Source organism: Pleurodeles waltl, chromosome 4_1 (assembly GCF_031143425.1).
Source record: "Pleurodeles waltl isolate 20211129_DDA chromosome 4_1, aPleWal1.hap1.20221129, whole genome shotgun sequence".
Classification (NCBI taxonomy): domain Eukaryota; kingdom Metazoa; phylum Chordata; class Amphibia; order Caudata; family Salamandridae; genus Pleurodeles; species Pleurodeles waltl.
In genome coordinates this window covers 426,753,857-426,773,232 of record NC_090442.1, presented here as the reverse complement: position 1 = coordinate 426,773,232, position 19,376 = coordinate 426,753,857, and the positions used below count along the sequence as shown (strand labels likewise).

General features: G+C 41.9%; 1 protein-coding gene across 2 annotated transcripts in view; it reads left to right on the top strand.

Annotated features, from left to right (window-relative positions):
* Positions 1 to 19,376, top strand: part of SEMA3C (semaphorin 3C) — a 480,273-nt gene that overhangs the window by 228,246 nt on the left and 232,651 nt on the right. For both annotated transcript variants that reach the window (XR_011202287.1, XM_069228681.1), the window contains exons 4-5: positions 4,243 to 4,305; positions 11,737 to 11,856. Coding sequence is in view for 1 of the 2 variants with exons in the window: in XM_069228681.1 (XP_069084782.1) it covers positions 4,243 to 4,305; positions 11,737 to 11,856 (183 nt within the window). In the remaining variant the exon portion in view is untranslated. The remainder of the gene's footprint in view (positions 1 to 4,242; positions 4,306 to 11,736; positions 11,857 to 19,376) is intronic.

Here is a 19,376-nt window from a genome sequence, read left to right as displayed (position 1 = left end):
AATAAAAGTCTTTTTACTCAATAATAAGCAACATTTTTAGAAGGACTAAAATATCCCCCTTCACTAAATATATTAATTCGTAGTAAACAGTCTAGAAATTTCGAATGTATACATTCAATCCAAGAGGCGAATCGTGTAAATCACATCACATTCACAACACCATTAATTGTGAACGCCCATAACTTTAATCTCCATTAAAAGAACTGACCACTGTTTTATTATCACTGTCTCAATCACTGTGGCCATTCCTCTACTAAATTGCTAGAAGTGGAGTTGGAATAGATGGAACCTGACTGCATGGAAGTTGAATGACTTGCATGAGAGACCCACTGAGCTGTTGCTTTCTACAGCTGATTATAACATCATGTCTTATTTATCCAAAGCTTCCACCAGAGCTAAAGTGGAACCTCCCTGTCCTCAGGCTAGAGTCCGTCCTCACACCAGAATAAGTGATCTCTGTATTTTTAGCTAATTAGTGGTCCCAGTAGTGTATCTACCACTGCCATTTCACTCCTTATCACGTCACCTCCACCGCACGCTCTCACCTGCAGGTGAGAGGTTCTGGTGCTGCCATGTCTGCTGGTCGAAGGTGCCTCCACATGCTCATTTGAAGTTCCCAACCAGGGAAGGCAGAAGACAAATAAAGTCTGGACCGAGACTCCAACCCACTACAGTACCCATAGCACAATCATCAATGACGGGCTGAAACCTCTGACAAGGGAACACTAAGGCAGACCTGTATATACATGCCTCATCCTCCAGTGCTATCATTGACTATGTTGAAATGGGATGTTCACAGTCCTGTGGCACCTTGCAGTATTTTTTATTTTTCACTTGGGCCTGATCAGCACACTACTTCCTGGTTCACTTCCTCACAGCCATTTCTTTCTTTCTGGCTTGATAAAGTAAGTCTCATTACCTGTTCTACTGACATTGTGTACAACCTCTTCAGGGATCTGTATTTTCTAGAAAGAAATGTATCTTCAATCTGTCAAGTGAATGTGCAGTGCAGTGGCCCCTGCGGGGGCTCCTTGCACCCCGTCTCTGCCAGCCTTTTCATGGGGGGATTACCACCATGAAACCGCTTCTGGAGAGGAGGGTGTTAATCCCTAGCGAGGCGTTGCTTGCAGTGCTGTCCTGGCGGATTACGAGCACCGCCAGTCCATCCTGTGGACGAAAACTCACAGTGCTGGCAGTCTGACTGCAAAGCTACTGCTGTGGTCGTAATGTTGGCTGCGGTCCGACTGCCACTGCAACACTGGCAGTCATTAGACCACAAGGATCATAATAAGGCCGATAGTGTTATCTGTGGTTGACTTTTCCCAAGAAATAAATGTTCTTGTAATGCATCTCATACTCAAAAAGAAAGATATGAGATATGGTTCACTAGGGCCTGTCATCATGCTCATTACCATTAATGGTAAATCCAAAGATTTCTATGACCATGAAGAACTAGCATGTGTCTTTAAGACTCCAGTTGAGCTTCAATGGATCGATGTTGGCCATATTAACTATTGCATGGTAACAGAATTATAGATTCACAGCCTTGAAATGGAACCACTGTTTTCATTCAAGGTCCTCCAAATCCTTGTTCCTGCATTGCAGTGATGTGATGAGGGACCGAGCTCTAGAAGATGCTCATTCTGAAGACAGGAAAAAGTGAGGTTTAACACTAAAGAATTAACTAACACTCCTTTCTGCTTACACTAAGCATCAGGATAATGTGGTGCGTGTAAGTTCTGCACTGCTGTTATTTGACCAGACCTACAGTACTCATCAAGCGTAGCCTAAGCTCCCAGAGTTAAAGCACTTTGGTGCATTTCTGTTGTCCTTTTTTAAATTTTTTCATCCCTGTCTTTTGCCTTTGTTACAAACTCTAATAACTCCTTATACCTTATGGACAGGTTTGAAGTATTATCACCCTCCTGAGATCTTTTCTGGTCCTTGGTTTCAGCCACCTACAAACCACTGAAAATGAAAGAGGAGAGCAGCTGGCTTCCTTCCAGGAGGAGGAATGCAGTTGAGCTCGATCACAGAAAAGTACGACTCCACACTGCACAGCAAGATAACTGTCAGTCTTCACTTTTGTGAAATCTACTAGCAGAGGCCTTTCAATATGGTCCATGAATGCCAATGGTCATTTGGGGTACATCAAACAAAGGAAAACCCTATGGCATCTAGGTACCTAGAAGTCCTATTACGGGAGACACACTTATTTAAAAACTGAATTTGGAAATTGACGGTAGACTGGGTGCGTAACATTATCTTCTCCTCTGGAATCAAATGCTTTAATGATGATGCTCATCCTCATCCCTTGTATTACAAGAAAGATGGAGAAGCCATCCTTTTTCATAAAAGAGTGTCTTATCAAATTAGGAGTGCATGGTCCCACAAGTACGATCAAAATATATTCACAAACCTATCTCTAATGGGTACCCCTTATCACTGCCTCTTTCTATGCCCCAATGGATCTAAAACTGAATTTCACACCAAGCGCTATAGACTGTTAACTGTATTTGACAAATTAAAAATCATACTAGGCAGGGATTGGAACACAGTCCTAGATCCAATTCTAGACAGGCCAGGTTGCCCAGGTCTGTGGCATTTCAATGAATGAGGTTTGATCAATAACCTAATTTCAAACCATATGTTACAGTATGCATGGCACTGTCTCTATCCTAGGGGCAGAAAATACACATTTCTATCATGTATCCTTGGAAATAAAACTTGCATAGTTTGTTTCTTGCTGAGTAGAATCCTACATTCCAAGCTCTATGAATGTGAAATAGCTGAATGAGGTATTTCAGACCATGTGCCTGTTAGGAATAATGGTATTTCAAACCACATTCCTGTTAGAAATAATGAAAGAATATCCTTCCTTCTTCTCTAATCACTACTCTTTGTAATCAGACAGAACTTCTTAAATGGCCTCCCTTTGCCAAGTCTGACTAGAACTACAAGATGATTTTGAGAATTATTTATTTGACACTGAAACTGCTGAAATAATTAAGTCAATGTCTATAGGGACAGCTCAAGGTGAGGACGGCTTTCCTCTTTAAAAATATAAAATCACTAGTGCATAGACCAGTCTCCTCCAACGAGGAGCCTGAAAGTGGCTGTCTTGTATGTAACCCAGCCTACATAATTAGAGAATTTTGCTAACTTGAAATAATAAATGTAAACCAAAATTAAGTGTAATTGAGATGAACATTTGTTTTTTTTCCAGAAAACATAAGCTGATGGTTGGAGACTCTTATGTCCTGATTTACATGTGGGTGTTAACAATACTCTGTTGCGATGGCAATGGCAACAGGTTATTCTTACACCAACATAATGCTCCACTTGCTTGATTTAAATGTTGGTGGATCATCCATTACTGCCATAACCAAACCTCTCCACTGAACCAACAGAGTAGGGGCAGTTGTAGAAATGGATATATGTCCACCACCCACTCAGGATGAGTGGACATATAGCCATTTTTACTGTCCGTCACTGCCAGGAAAATTCTGGCATTGAGAGAGAGTAAAAGGTAATAATGCTCAACCTCCCTGAGTGTTATGGTAATGAAACCCAGTGAAACACATTGGCGGAAACCGTTGTTATGGCGGTCCCTCCAAATGCATTGTAAATGACTACCTGCTTGGCGGTCATTTATAAAGTTTGGTGGACGGTCCTCTGGTAATTTATTCAATTTCCCAGGTGGAATGACAGGCCATCCGACAAATAATGATTCGAGCCCTTAGTCTCAACACAAACAAATAGCCATTTACTTGAGTAAAAGAAACCAGAAAGACGGGAAGTGGTGGGAGTCTCTGTTTACAGTGGCCTAGGGGGGACACGGTATAACTCAATCATTTGTGATCACAACTGAACACACAAAGGTAAGGAGAAAGGATAGACGTGAGAAAAGTCTGGTGAAATGTGTCATTTACATAAATAATTTGACAATATCTGCCTGTTTGTCTGTCTGTCTCTCTCTCTTTCTAGCTACCTATTTATCATCCATCCTCTCTCTCTCTCTCTATCCCTTCCTTCATCAACCCATCCACCCATTTATCTCTCTCTATTTTTCCAAGCGTCCAAGGTTTTCGGTTTTATAATATCAGTTTAAGAAAACACTTTCAGACTATGCACATTTGTTAGTGATGTTTATTCAATACAACTGACCGTATAAATAGTGAAGAGAATATATTAGGTGAAGACAAAATAAATAAAAATGCTATTTCTAATATTTTCCAACAGGTTTTTTGGCCTGCATCAGCCAACAAAGTTGAAGAGTGCAAGATGGCTGGCAAAGATCCTACAGTAAGTACAAAAAACATTAAATGTAGAAAATTTGGCCTCTGCCTCAGAGCACCTGGAGTTCAGCCAAACATAAGCTAAAAAGGGTGTTGGTTTTCTAAATGCCTTATTGGTGTATCGTCAAAATGAAATTTAACTAAGCTGTAAACCCTTAGACATTATGTATCACAACATCTGAAAAGATAATGGAAATGTGTGTGAAGCTTTGATTGAACCAATAACACGTTTGCAGCACATACCATTCAAATCACATAGTCTGCCAGGCAGATGATACTATCCATGTGGTGCATTATGCCAAAGAGTCTTCTATCCTTTCCTCTGAAATAATCCTATTGAAATAGATATGGATGATTGAGGAATTACAAATATATGTTGGTAATAAAAAAACAGGGGTATATTTATAAGAAAGTCACACAGCGTAGCAAGTCACCTTGCTCCACTGCGTGACAGGTATGTGCTGTATTTTAAAGAATAGATTACATTGCTAGCTTTTCCCTACGGCGGTGCCATTTCACCATGGTGAAAGGGTGCCTGAACTGTAAGTAGGATTTTTCTTGTGCTGGAACGGGCAACTTCCTGCACAAAAACAATCCTCTGAGGCATTTTCCTTTTTCCATGCATTCTGAATGCAGCCCACATAGAAGGTGGAAAAAACAAGGCAAAATAAACATGTGAGGCACTGTTGGCTCTCTCACTTTTGGAAAACCTGGGAATGAGTCAAAATCCATTGCAACTCCCATGTAACATCTCCCTGGTGGGGAGTCATGCAGCAATTTCCTCTGTGTTGCGTTACTCTTGATTTATCAAGGTGGCCTTGTGGTGTGGCTTGAAAAATCAAATTTTGGAGTTCTTTGCACATGCATCCAACTGTGTGGTGCAAGAGCGACGCAACTCCCTCATAAATATGGCCCACAGTTTACAGGAAGCTCGAGGAATGGGGTTAACGAAAGCTAGAGTGGAATGGCAAAGAGACACAGGGACACAGTTCAGGGACACACAGTGGCGATACTGTTGTGCAGTGAAACGAAGCATATCACTAAATGGAAGGCACCGGCTCATCCACTTCAAAATCATTAACAGGACATACTACACACCCTTAGACTATTCAGATATGGGCTACGTGATACATCTGATTGCCCCAGATGGCGTGGGTTTGCCTGGGCATACAATGCTTTTGGGGGAGCATGTTTACTGAGTTGGAGGTCATTGTGGGTGGTCGGCTGGAGCGCACACCGCTCCTGGCCATCCTAGGATACAACAGCGAAGTGGTGAAGGAAAGCTGACGTCTGGTCTCGATGGGTATTCTGCTAGCAAAACAAAGGATAGCTATGAGATGGGACGGTGGGCCCTACTGACCTTAAAAGAGAGGCACTCGGATATGTTATACTGCAACACACAGACAGACACATAGAATTAATTAATTCCCCCAAAAGTCGGCCCAAAAAATACTACGAACCTTATCACAGGTACTTAGTTGGAAAATAGACAGGTGAAACAGAGGGAGAATAGATGAGAAAGAGTGATATGCATAAGTCATACGAATCAACCGTTTGCAACGTGGTAGGTTGCAGGTTTACGATTAACGTGAATTTTCAGCACACACTATTAATCCGGGATGCCAGGGATACTGATTCGATGTTGCTACTGTAATATGCTGTAATTATTGGTCCCGTGAAATGGGCATGGTCTATCAATGTGAGACTGTTTACAAAGATCCAATGTATTGCATGTATGTAACCAACAATGTCATAACTGTTGCTAGCTGGAATTTGAATTGATGTATACGTAAAAGTATAAATAAATCATTTAAAAAAAATCAAATAATCAAATATACAACCATAACATTAGGAATATGTAAAACAATTAGATTGGCAAAACAAAATATAGCCCCTCTTAAGAGGGCCTAACATGGATCTTTACAATGTAAATCTTCTACCCCAGAGTTTTGTCAGAAAAGTAAGAAACGCCAAACCCCTGTTCAATTACAGTAATATATGTAGGTAAATCCATGTAAGACAATACCTACCTACAGGCTTCAATAAAGTGTAATAATAATCCACCAGTAAAGGCCTATTGGCTTTAATATACATTTTTAACAATGATTTGGACAGGTCTACTGACTTTGGCATACATTTTCATAATAAACAGATCAGACCTATGACATTGGACATAACGTTACCCAAAGAACCTATCAAGCGTATAGCCTTTATCATTAACTTGGTAAGTTAAATATCTCAGAACTTCTCTATTGAGCACAAGCTTTGTCAAAAAACACCCATCAACATACATTCATAAAATTACAAATGTGTACAAAATTAGAGCTGACAAAACAGTATAGAACTACCCTGAAACAGAATAGCAGGGACTCCCAGAGCACAAATCTATCCCCCCCAGGGTTTGTCATAAGGGCTAACCAATCGCAAATGCCTAGTTTACCATGGTAATAGCTCAGGTTCCATGTAACAGAATACCTTTCTACACTACATTATTTAACTCACTGTAAAGAAATCCTCCCTTAAAGGCCTATTAGCATTAATACATGATTTTCACAATAGCTCACAGAAAGCAGAATGCATATTTTGCAAAGTCATTGCCAGTGAACCCTGCAAATGAGAAGCTCTAGGACTTCTCATTATAAGCAGCCCACAATGCTTGTCTTATTTTCCACAATGCTCAGGTCACATTATTGAACAGTTTTGCTTGGTTCCACTTTCCAAGTTTTCCTGTGCCCCCTCTTTTTAACCTCTGGTTTGTTATTTATTAACCTACTCTTGATCACCATTTGACTGCGTTGGTTGTCTTTGTTCAGCTTTGTTAAGCTTAGGCACTTATTATAGCGTGCATTGTGTTCTTTGTGCTTTGTCTGCGTGGATTGTGGAACAGATAGTCAGCGAATGCAAGATTGAGTCAATGGGCGAATGAAAGGTAACATGAATGTGAAGATGAGTAACAGTGCAGGAATGAGTGATTGAGTGTATGGACAGGTGAATGCATTAATAAATTACCACTTGCAGTTACAAGCCAGATCTATTGGATTTCCCAGTTCTTTGCATTAGGAGAGCTAAAACTGTCTCTACCTAGACCTAAAAATGACGAAAAGGCATAAAAAGGGCAAACAGAGGGCAAAGGGTTTGAAGAGCAAACATGGGGCATACTGAGTAAAAATAACTGCTGCTGAATATTGGCTCTATTGCTGTGATATTGACGTCTTTTACAGACGTCTCTGAGATGAACTGCCCCTGAAGTCCTATGCTTTGCTGTGCTTCTTCAGTCTGTGCTCTGCTCCTCCAATCGGTGCTGGTTTCTTGCATTCTCAATGTGTCAATGCAGTCATAGTGTTCTTCGGTCTCTGCAGTGCTCCATCAGGCCATGGTGTTTTTATCTGCACTGCTCTGCTCCTACAGTCTCTACTGTACCCCTTCAATCTGAGTTATGCTTCGAACTCCGGCGTCATACACTTGTAGTCTCTGTTATACTCCTGCCAAATGTCCTACGCTCCTATTCTCTGCTTTGCTCCAGCAGTCTCTGCTGTTGTCCATCAGTCTATTTTTGCCACTCCAGTCTCAGCTATGCTTCTGCAGTCTGGGCCAAGGGCCTGCATTTTGTGTGATGTATCCGGCAGTCTGTGCTGGGCTCCTGCTTACTGTGCCATGTTGCACCAGTCTCTATTTTGCTGTAGCAGTCTCTGCTGAGTTCCAGCACTCTGTGCTCTCCTGCTACATTCTCTGCTGTGCCCATGCACTTTGTGCTCCTACAGTGTGTGCTGTGCTTGAAATGGATTATGGAGATTATTTCAAATTTATATTTCTGTGTCCTTTCATATGCTTAAACTCACAAGTGCTTCTTTGAATATATATGCAGTGAGCAACGATAGTGTCCATACATTTCTGTGGATGTGTAAACTATAGACATCCTGCATTTCAAAGAAAGAAGAGTGGGCTCAGCAAAATTAATATCCATTTACAAAATTGTAAGATTTAGAAAGGGTTAAATAATGGAAGAATAATGTAATAGTTTCCTCCTGAATCTAACACAACGCTAGTCAAAGTGCAGTAGTGCCCGAATAAAAGTCAACATATGTGGGCTGTTTGGGCTGTTTATAAGTCAATGTGTTCACCGGGACCTCAGACAATTGGGAAAGGGATCATTAAGAAGGCTGGCTCTACCAGAAAGGAAGTGAGCAAAACACAACATTGCTTAGCAACCAGTATTACTAATGGCACTTGCACATGATGTGTGGAGAGTGAGAGAGTGGAAGGAGTGAAAGTAAATTACATCGTGAGAAGTGGTTGAAGAATAAAACATTAAGGGGCAAATTTAAGAAAAGTGGTGCTGCACCTAGTGGAGTGCTACTTTCCTTGCACCCCCCTTGCGCTACCATGTGTGAGGCATATTGAAAATATATCGCACCATGGCGCAGGGTAGGGGGCAATAGTGCTGTAATTTTTTACGCTATTGCCAAAAGTTTGGTGCTAACCCTGAACAGTACATAGGAGCCCATTGTAACCAATGGTGTACCCCCTTTTAGCGCCTGCTCTGAAAAGGCATTAAAAATGCCCCAAAAATGGTGCAAGATTTCTTTAGAGTCATTTTTTCAGCTCCTCTAATTGGGGAGCACCCCCTTGCATACATTATGCCTGGCACAGGCATAATATGGCGCAAAAGTTTACAAAGTGGGGCAATGCATGCATTGCGTGACTTTGCAAAGCTGGCACAGCGATTTTGTCCTCTTTGGCTGACATTAGCATTACAAAAATGGTGCTAAAGTGGCATAAGGAGGTGCTAGGCCCTCTTAAATCTGGGCCTAAATTTTCAGCACCGGGGAGCGGTCCTACAAGCTCTTTCTATTTCCTTTAATGTGTAGGTGTTTTGCTGGTTCCGTGTTCAGCTAACAAAACATAAAGCAAAGGTAGTCCTAATTGTTTTTCAAATATTACATTCACAATTTGCATTGTGTTATCCCTATTTTTGTAGGAGTGTGGTCTAACTGCAAAGGTGCTTTCTTGTAACCAAGAAGCATGCATTCTGATGCCATAATCATCTGTTAATATTTTTCTCAAAAATCAGAATATATGAAGGAAAGGTTTTCTTAGGTAAGAATGTAGTTCTTAGTGTGCCTGACATTTTGTATCCTGAAGGTTTACTTGCAAAATCAATAAGAACTGGAAAATCCAATCAGTCCACATTTATTGTTTAATGAAAATAAATGCCACATAAAAAAATAAAAATAATCACTCATTTATTTTTAAAAGATTCACTTTTCAGTTGCCTGGTTGTCCATTCTAGAATTATTATTTGTGAAGTGAACAAGAATAAATCTACATCAAACCAAGCACTCAAAATGCAGTCAGCTGCAATGTTACTTTGGGCCATATGAACGAATGCTTTTTCTCATAGACACAGAATGGGTAAAATCCTTTGGTACATCTGGCCCTATGTGACCTAAATACGTAACTACACCAGTTTAAAAAAGGAAATGGAAAACGAATCACCATCTAAATGGGCACCAAAAGCAATGCAAGAAAATCAGCCAATAATTCAGTTGCTATCGAATATAAATACAATAAAACACACTTTAAACCAGCTTGTCACTGATGAAAAGAGAACTATGTCTTTGTTCGGTCACTCAGAGTGAAGGAATCCATTGAGTAATGTGGTTGGCCCCCTGCCCTATGAGTATGCTGCAGTGGGTGGAAGCAAAATGTGGATCACAATGAAACAGACCAACGTATGACCAAAAGCCCCTCTATGTATACATATTATGTATAAATGTTTTGAAAAATAATAGTCGGGCGAAATAGCTGAAGCTGGCTCAAGAGCCAGACCGAAAAACTAGCCTGTCTAAACAAAGACTTTCAAATTCTGGTACTGGAAGCTTTTGTTATTTCATTTGGTTATACATTCTGGGCCCACTTATGAATATTTGGCAAAGAGATAGTGTAACATACTCCTGGATGAACTCGAAGAATAAGAGTATTTCTGGCTTACTGTTGAATTCCAAGAGTAAGCCAGGAATACTACAAGAAGAAGTCCTACCTGCAGCCAAACCTTGGTTAATCTAGCTAACAGCCTGGACACATTGACACTCAGATGTGATCCTTTCACCATCCTGACATGCTCCCTGTCCGCATCCAATGAATTCCCTCGTTCAGTCTTCCCCTTCGCCATCCGTCCTAAATTAAATGGTAATGATATAATAAAACACCCAGGGTTGAAAGATCGCGCCCAGCCCCCGCCATTTTATACGAAACTGAAAAGGCGCGAGTCAAAGAAAGTTCCTTCTGCCAGCTCATTACTCATACTTGAGATTCGTTAAAACAAAGGGCGAAAGGCCCCTTTAGTATTTTCAAACAGGTGCCATTAACGGAGAGAATGTGTGCGATGGACGGAATATGCGATCTGTTTAGCTTTAGACCTTCACCTCATCAGGCAGTGACTGATGAGCAGATAAGTGCACGTGTGGAGAAGAAACACCTGTGAGGACCTGCTGCAGGTTTATAAGTGGTGTGGCAATTCATCAGTTTTATGAGGGAGAACGTATGTAGAACATTCCAGATCCCCGTCAATTTTTTTTTTTTTACTAGAGCGAAGAGATACGTTCGTTAAAATCCACCTCATTTGAAATTAAAAGATGGCGTTTCCCACGATGTGTTTTTTCCCTTCGGGTGAACAGCAATTTCATCTGCATCACCAGCACAGCACACCCCTCAAATACATATTAAATCCCCAGTCTCTGCAGATCTTGGGTGGCATGAGGGAGACAGGATGTGTATACACAGCAAACGGACAGAGATTAGGCGGAAAATGCATGCCATACATCTCACGTTTAATAGGTCCAGAGAAGTGGATGGTGCTCACAGGAGATGGAAACAGAGCTTTTGTAGCTTTGTCTCTGCCAATTGCTTCCTGGAGTCGTTTCATACTTGTGCACTGTCACCCAAATAGGTATTTTTGTGAGGTGTATTCATAACTGCTTGTCATCGTACCACATGAAACATATTTGCAATCAAGAGGAAACAGTGAAAACATGTTTAAAAAACTCAGAACATATCAAATGTAATTTTAACTTCTGATGTCTGTCATGGAATCGTTTCAAGAAGTCATATTTCTGACTTCGTTCAATCAATATTTAGTTACAAAATATATTTTTGTAGAACTTCCAACATTGTATGAAATTTCACCAGAAAAGCTAAACGGCTCAGTACATTAAATCGCGGCTAAACAACGATTCTAAACAATCAAAACCAATCTCACACCTAACCAACAAACGTTGTGAAGTATCAAGAAAACCTGCAAGAAATAACGATATTTGTTATCATACATAATTTCAAAATTGCGAAGTAGTGCATCAGAAAAGTAATGTTTATCTGTCCTTGAGTTTAATGAACCAAAAACAATATACATTTAGAACTTGTCATTTTTGCTTCTCCTTAGCACGGCTGCGGCAACTTTGTGCGTGTGATCCAGAGTTACAATCGAACACACTTGTATATTTGCGGTAGCGGTGCTTTCAGCCCTGTATGTACTTATGTGAACAGAGGACGCCGGTCTGAAGTAAGTGATTCAGCTACTTTATACTTTCTTTGTTTGTATATTTGATTGAAATCGTATTAAATGTATGTCATACTTTTACCGCTGGTTAGTATTTAAAGTATGATACCAACATCATCATTTATTATGCCAATATTTTTCATATAATTTGTTTCCCCACAATAATAGATTTAAATATAGTTAGACCTGTAGTATATTTATTTGGGTATTTATCCATTTATAGGTTAAAAGTTTTGTATACCATTGTACATCATCTGAGGGCTACTTAAGGGTGCTGTTCTAAAGTACCAAATGCACACAAAAAATGAGGTTAATTCTTTGCTACATTCAAAAGCACAGCGTATTCATCATAGTGATGGCGTCATTACTGTAGGAACTATATCACAAAATGCCATTTTACAAGGTATTGTGAGAATAACACAAGACACTTAATATAGGACCCGTATGTATGATGAAGTAGGTGGGACTGTCAAATGTTCAATGTCAGGTATATGAATTTACCCAAGGCTTACCTGAGGAGGTCCTAATCGTCAACATGCATTAATGCATGGAATTCCCAAATGAGTCATGATATTGTAACCAGAGTACAGGAAATAGGATCATAAATTAAGGGGGGAAGAAGAGGGGGCTGGATGATGACCCAGGTACAGTAATAAACACAATCTTTGGTCAGAATGAACCACTAAATTAATCCGAGCTCAAACTCCAGGTAGCTAAGTTGCAGAGGGGACACATTCAACTTTGAGGAAATGTGTATAGTGTTTATGCAGTAGTAAAACAGTAATAAAAGGGCAACACAAGAAAAATCGTGAACCAGTTTAGAGAACTACATTTTAATTAATGCAATGACACCAAATAGACAAACATCCAATGAGGGAAACTGGAGATATGAATTTTTGAACATTTAAATAGATGTTTTGTCAAAAAGCATTAAGGTCCATCCTTTGTCAATTAGTCGCAGTAGACCAGTACATAGGCATGATTTGAGGCTGATTGCTATCGAGCTGAGTCAGACACAGAAACCAGGTTTGACCTGTAGAGAAGTTTTACACTGGGACTGAGTCTGAAAAATGGAAGTCGAAAATCTTCAGTGGGGTAAGGCACCAACCAGCCTGTAACCCAGGAGTGTGCCACAAAGTCAGGCAGCTGTTGACCGAGGTCCTGGTATAGCTGTTGTTTTTTGTGGTAAGCTCTGAGCAGAAGAAATTTGAATTTGGCACTCAAGGAAGGTTCCTCAGTGGCTGGATACTTTTGACATATTTGTCTGGTCAATATTTCTTTGTTTCCACCCACGGCTTGCCTTCTATATTGTCAGAAGAATTGCACTGCAACTCAATAAAACATAACCAATGTCTGCCTCATGCACATTTCGATTTTCCATCTGAAGTGCAAAACTGTTTGTGGTTCTGCTATACAAATGATGTTTTAGAGCAATCTGCAATTTATGACGTTTGCTAGACAAAACATCTGTTTCAGATTACATGATAATAGGGTCGCTGTGCATCATTGGATGTGTGAGCACTTTCAGTAAATGATATTTGCTGCTTTTCCCCTGCACAGGTCTGTTGAATGCACATACCTCCTATTAAGGGGGCAACATGTTAGATCCACCCATTTGGTAGTAGACATTCTGCGCTTCCCACCCCCACGGTAATGTAGCATTGTAATGGTCCACTGTATCAGGGTGCGCACGGCGCAGAAGTGTGAAGAAGCATTTTTAAACGTTGTATTCATTATCCTGATCACTACAACTTTGATGGCCACCAATGTAACTGCATTTACACCCATTTTAGTATTAACTCACATTTTGTGTTCAAGTATGTTGAAGATAATATCATGGTATTTTGTTTATGTTGACCTAATTGAATGAAAGAGGATTAAAAGTCTCAGAGGTAAAATAGTTTGTTGTCATTCCTCATTAAAAATGTAATCGTCCCTTCCCTTTTTTTGCAAATTGTATGATTCACTTCTGTCATGTCATATGCACCATTCAATCAGAAAAGTACTCATTTAGCCGAAAAACCGTGACCTTCAAGAATTACAAAGATATATTGGTTACTGCTCCGAACATAAATGCTGAAAAGTGACTGGTACAAGTTACCTTCTATTACTGTAAAAAAAAGTCTAATTTTATGGTAATACATCTTATTCTCAATTTGGTAACAAACAGTTCGAGGTATAACTTTCTTCTTTTTAAAAACGTTTTCTCTACCTTTTCCTCCTCCTTTTCCCATCTTCTGTCCCCATATAAATTCAAACCAGAAGGAACCTTAAACTGAACATTCATTTGTTTTGTTTCCCAGTCCTTCCCCTTTCTGCAGTCTTTTGTCTCAACCTTATGTTTTAGATACATAGTTACTTCAAACTCTTTGGGAAAAGGCAGTATACCTGAAATAACTTTTAATAAATCCAATCAATGTGGTAGCATGATTACCGCTTTATCGCAATATCCATTTTGAATGCTATGCTAAACAAGGGACTTTATGCTTCTGAGATGCACGGAAAAGATATAGCTTAACCTCACTACCATTCCTAAAGAAAGCCCGAAATGGCCACCACTACAGCGCATGTTTGACTGTAAGTGCTCCTGGCCATGTCTCCACCACTGTAAACACAAAGTAGCATTCTCGGGCTAAACCGAGAAATTCATTAAACAGTATGCACTCTCTCTTGAGTGCAGTTTGAAATTTGGCAAACCCGACGCACTGAAGAAGACACAAATTGCAAGAAGGGATTACAGCTGATGGCAATCATAGAGGAAAGGAAAGCGTGGCTTCCGTGAACCCCACTGTCTCCAATCAATTGATTACAGAAACTGCTTTCTTGCTTGTCTGGAGTCTGTCAGGCCCTTCCTGCCCAGGTTGTGCGCACACAGCTCATTCCGCCTACGTCAATAGCAGCACAGCAGCTTTCAGATCACTAGGCTGATGCTGACTGGCAGATTTACCAATGGAAGTAAATGTATTTATGTCTCAGATTGTTCTCTGCGAACTTAAGCTTCCCGTTGTGCCTCATGAGCAGCTTTCTGTCTTTTTTTAAATGGAAAACAAAAAAAAGCTATACTAACTTCAATGTTCTTGACCAACACACAGACATTACTAAGCATCACCGGCAGAGAAAACCCATAATGAGACAGATTCCCTTTCCTGCCATATTTGCAAGACTGTCCAGAACGTTCTCCTGATAATGGCTCACTCAAATACAGTGTATTCAAGCTCATGCTCACCTACAATATGGAACTGAGTTATGGCGGGAGAACACAGTGGCAGCAGAGTCTTCCATGTTGTGTATCAAGAGGTGGCCCAAGGACTCTTGTAGGGTGTTTTCTAGGGGTGTATTAGTGAAGTGCAAAAGTTCCCAACTACGCATGTATCCTTGGGTGTGGGATTTTATATTTCTTTCTACCATTAGTGAACTGAGAGATAATACCTCCGTGAAGTGAAAAGTGAAACATCGGTCTCACACCGCACCCTCTGTGACAGGCCCAACGCAGCCGGCATTCACGAAAGGCCCTACAATGGATACGGTCTTTCCTGTTTGGCAGAACACAGAGAGTCAGCTCCCACCTTACCTGTCAGAACCTTCGTAGATCAGCTGCGAAGTTCCACAGCGCTCCTCCCTGAGCCCCACACTCTTCAACATCTACAGGGCCCCGATCGCATCCATCGTCAGGGACCATGGGATGAACATTGTCTCCTGCGCCGACGATTCCCAGCTGATCATCTCACTGACTGAAAACCCCACTACTGCCAAGAAGAATTTCCACAATGGGATGGAAGCAGTCCTCACCTGGATGCAGGACAGCTGCCTAAAACTCAACTCCGACAAGACTGAGATCCTTTCCAAATGGGAACATCCAGATCAGCCTGGGGAAAACCATTGGTGACTATCGGCCCTCAGCACCTCCTGACCCCAACAAATTATACATGCAACCTCTGCTTCATCCTGGACTCATCGCTCTCCATGACCCGTCAAGTCAACTCAGTCCCATCCTCCTGCTTTCACACACTCTGACTTCTCTAGAAGATCTTTAAATGGATCCCAAAGGATTGACACAAAACCGTAACGCATGCCGTGGTTACCAGCAGACTTGACTATGGCAACGCCCTCTATGCCGGTACCACCCAGAAGAACCTGAAGAAATTACTGCACATCCAAAATGCCTCCGCCAGACTCATACTCGACATTTCATACCGCAAACATATCTCCAACCACCTAAGAGACCTCCACTGGCTTCCCATTAAGAAAAGAATTAACTTCAAGCTCCCCATCCACACTTACAAGGCCCTCCATGACCTAGGACCCGCCTACCTTAACCACTGCATCTACTCCTACTTCCCCACCAGACATCTTCGCTCAACAAGCATTAGCCACCGTACACCGTACACCACATACGGAAGTCCTCGGCGGGTGAAAGATCCTTCGCCTCCTCACGGCAAAGAGCTGGAGCACCCCACCGCTGCACCTCAGACAGTCACCATCTCTGACTCAATTCAGAAAGGACCTTAAAACCTGGATCTTCAACTGAAGCTCAGATGACTTACTCCCTATGGCCTTGAGACCCTTACGGGTGAGTAGCTGATTTGATTTGAGACACCAACACTTTGCAGAGGCTCAGAGATATGTGCCAGGCAGGAACATGGTGTATGACTCAGCACATATCAAGAAAGTAGCATCTCTGTGGGTTGAGCATTGCTTCTTGTGCAATCTCCCTTATTAGGGCAGTCACTTTGATCCATGTTGTCAGGAAACCACATTTACAGTCCTGTGATTTCCTGCTACTGATCAATGTCACGCCATGGCTGGTTGATGGGAAAATAGCACCAACGTTGTGAGAAATTGTAATCTCTGAATAAATTATCAGGAAAAGATTTCTGACTTTACACAACTTTTCCCTAAGCAGTGTAACTCCAACCAACCAACTGCAAGGTTTGAGTTCCTTAAGAAGGGTATCCCTAGGGCATGATATCCTGTGCCAGGAATTATGTGGTGTCCATTTATTGGCTCATGCAGGTAAGAGATGCATGGAGGGGAAGGCAAAGCCAATAGTGTTGGTGGCTAGGGGAGATTAGCAGCCTTATGGAGCCATCAATTTGATTAGTTTGGACTGTAAGACTATAAAGTGGGATTGCCATGGACTAGATAAAGTAAGCCCTGGTGTGGGGGTCTAGAGTGGCAAGGGACATATTTAATGTGGGAGCAGCTGGGGCCAGGTAAGGTCATCTCAGGGACAGAGAGGGAGCATTTGCGTGAACCAAGCAAGGACATGTTTGATGTGGAATCTTAGGTGCTGTGGGTCAGTTCTGGTGCACCAAATACATGGGGCATGGAAAAAAGGGGCTGGGTATTGTTGTCAAATAGCAGTTGTGTGAATGGTTTCCTGCTGTGAAAAATGAGGAACCTGCCTCTTTTAATCCTTGCAAGCTTTGCAAGCCTTGCAACCTCACAGAAGTAATACATTTGGTTCAATGATGGCAAACTATCTGAATTATTCACGACTACTGAGCTGTCTGACTATCTAGATGAGAAATCCCTTTTTATGGATGTGATTGCTCCACAAGACACTTGTTGGAAATGGGGTCGCCAGGTGGCAGTGGTTTGCACCCTGTGCATGTAGGGACCCTCACTCTAGTCAGGGTAAGGGAGCCACAGAGCTAAGATAACCCCTGCTCACCCCCTGGTTGCTTGGCACGAGCAGTCAGGCATATCTCAGAGGCAATATGTAAAGTGTTTGTACTCACATACAGTAACACAGTGAAAACACTACAAAAGGACTCCACAGCAATTTAGAAAAATAGCCAATATGAATGTCAATAAAACAAGACCAAAATGACAAAAATCGAACATACACAAGCAAAGATACAAATTGTTAAAGATTAAATCTCAGTAAGGTTCATAGAAACACAGTAGGTCCAACTAGGGCTATCACAACGTAGTTGATGGTGTAGTTCCCAACAGTCCAATGCCACTTGCAAGAGAGTGCAGGCCGGTCATGAAGTTGAATGGACCCCAGGCACAGTACATTTAAAAAACGAGGAAACAAAGACTTTGCATGGAGTCAGGGAGGTGAGGAGTTGCTGGAGCGGGTGCAGCATTCGTTCCTTACTGCTACCAGGGAGGTGAGGCTTTAGTTCCTTACTGCGAGGCAGGGGAGGTGAGGCGCTGGTTCCTTACGGTTGCAGGGGAGGTGATGCAGCATTAGTGGTGAGGCATTAGTTCTTTGTGATCTGGCATGGTAAATGAATCCAGCAGGTCAAGACGTGAAGTGTTGACTTCCACGTGTCGCATTCTCACCAAGAGGGCCACAGGTGCTGCGGCGGAGTCTGAGTTGGGTGTCCTGGATGTCAGTGATACGGCACTCAGGACTCAGGTTGTGTCAGGACTTTGGAGGTGCTGCAACAGCATTAGGCCTTTGGCATCGGTCGCGGTCGTTGCACTCAGCAGAGACCACGGCTCCAGTGCAGGAAGCAGCGTGGAGTCAGACAGCAGCGCCAGTTCCGAAGTTGCTCTGGAGTCAATGCACTTAGTTTGTCCTTGATTTCACCAGCTCTCACTCCCAAGGGCCCAGGAACTGAATTTGGCACCACTTGGTGAGTCATGACTCTCAGCAAGAGAGCCCAGGTGCTGGCAGAGGAAGTCTTTGATGTCCCTGAGACTTCTAACAGGAGGCAAGCTCAGTTCAAGTCCTTGGACAACCTTAAAAAACAGGATATAGAAAGCAAACTACAGTCCTTTCACTCCCTGGACAGAAGCAGCAAGCAGGAGGCCAGCACAGTAAAACAACAGACACAATGGCAGTCCCTCCTATGGCATTTAGCTCTTCTTCCTGGCAAAATGTCCTCAGTTCAGAAGTGTTCTAAAGTTGTGGTCTCAGAGGCCCAATAATTATACTGATTTCGGTCTTTGGAGTAGGCAAAGTTCAAAGGAAAGTCTTTGTAATGCACAAGACTATGCCTTTGCTTCCTGGCCCCAGGCACACTCCAGGGGGTTGGAGACTGCTTTGTGTAAGGACAGGCACAGCCCTATTCAGGTGCAAGTGTCAGCTCCTCCCACCACTCTAGCTCAGAAAGACCCACCAGGATGTGTAGGGCACATCTCAGCTCCCCTTTTGTGACTATCTCGAGTGAAATCACAAACAGCCCAACTGTCACCCTCACCCAGACGTGTATTCCACAGCCAGACAGAGGCACAGAATGGTTAAGCAAGAAAATGCCCACTTTCTAAAAGTGTAATTTTCAAACTTACAATTTAAACCAACTGTACCAAAAGAAGTGTTTTTAAATTGTGAGTTCAGAGACCCCAAACTCGATGTCTCTATCTGCTCCCAATGGGAAATTTCTCTTAAAAAGATATTCCATGGCAATCCCCATGTAACCCTTTAGGAGAGATAGGCCTTGTTACACTGAAAACCTAATTTAGCAGTATTGCACTATCAGGACAGCTAAACCACACCAGTGCACGTCCTGCCTTTTAAATACACTGCACCCTGGCCATGGGGCTGCCTTGGCCTACCTTAAGGGTGA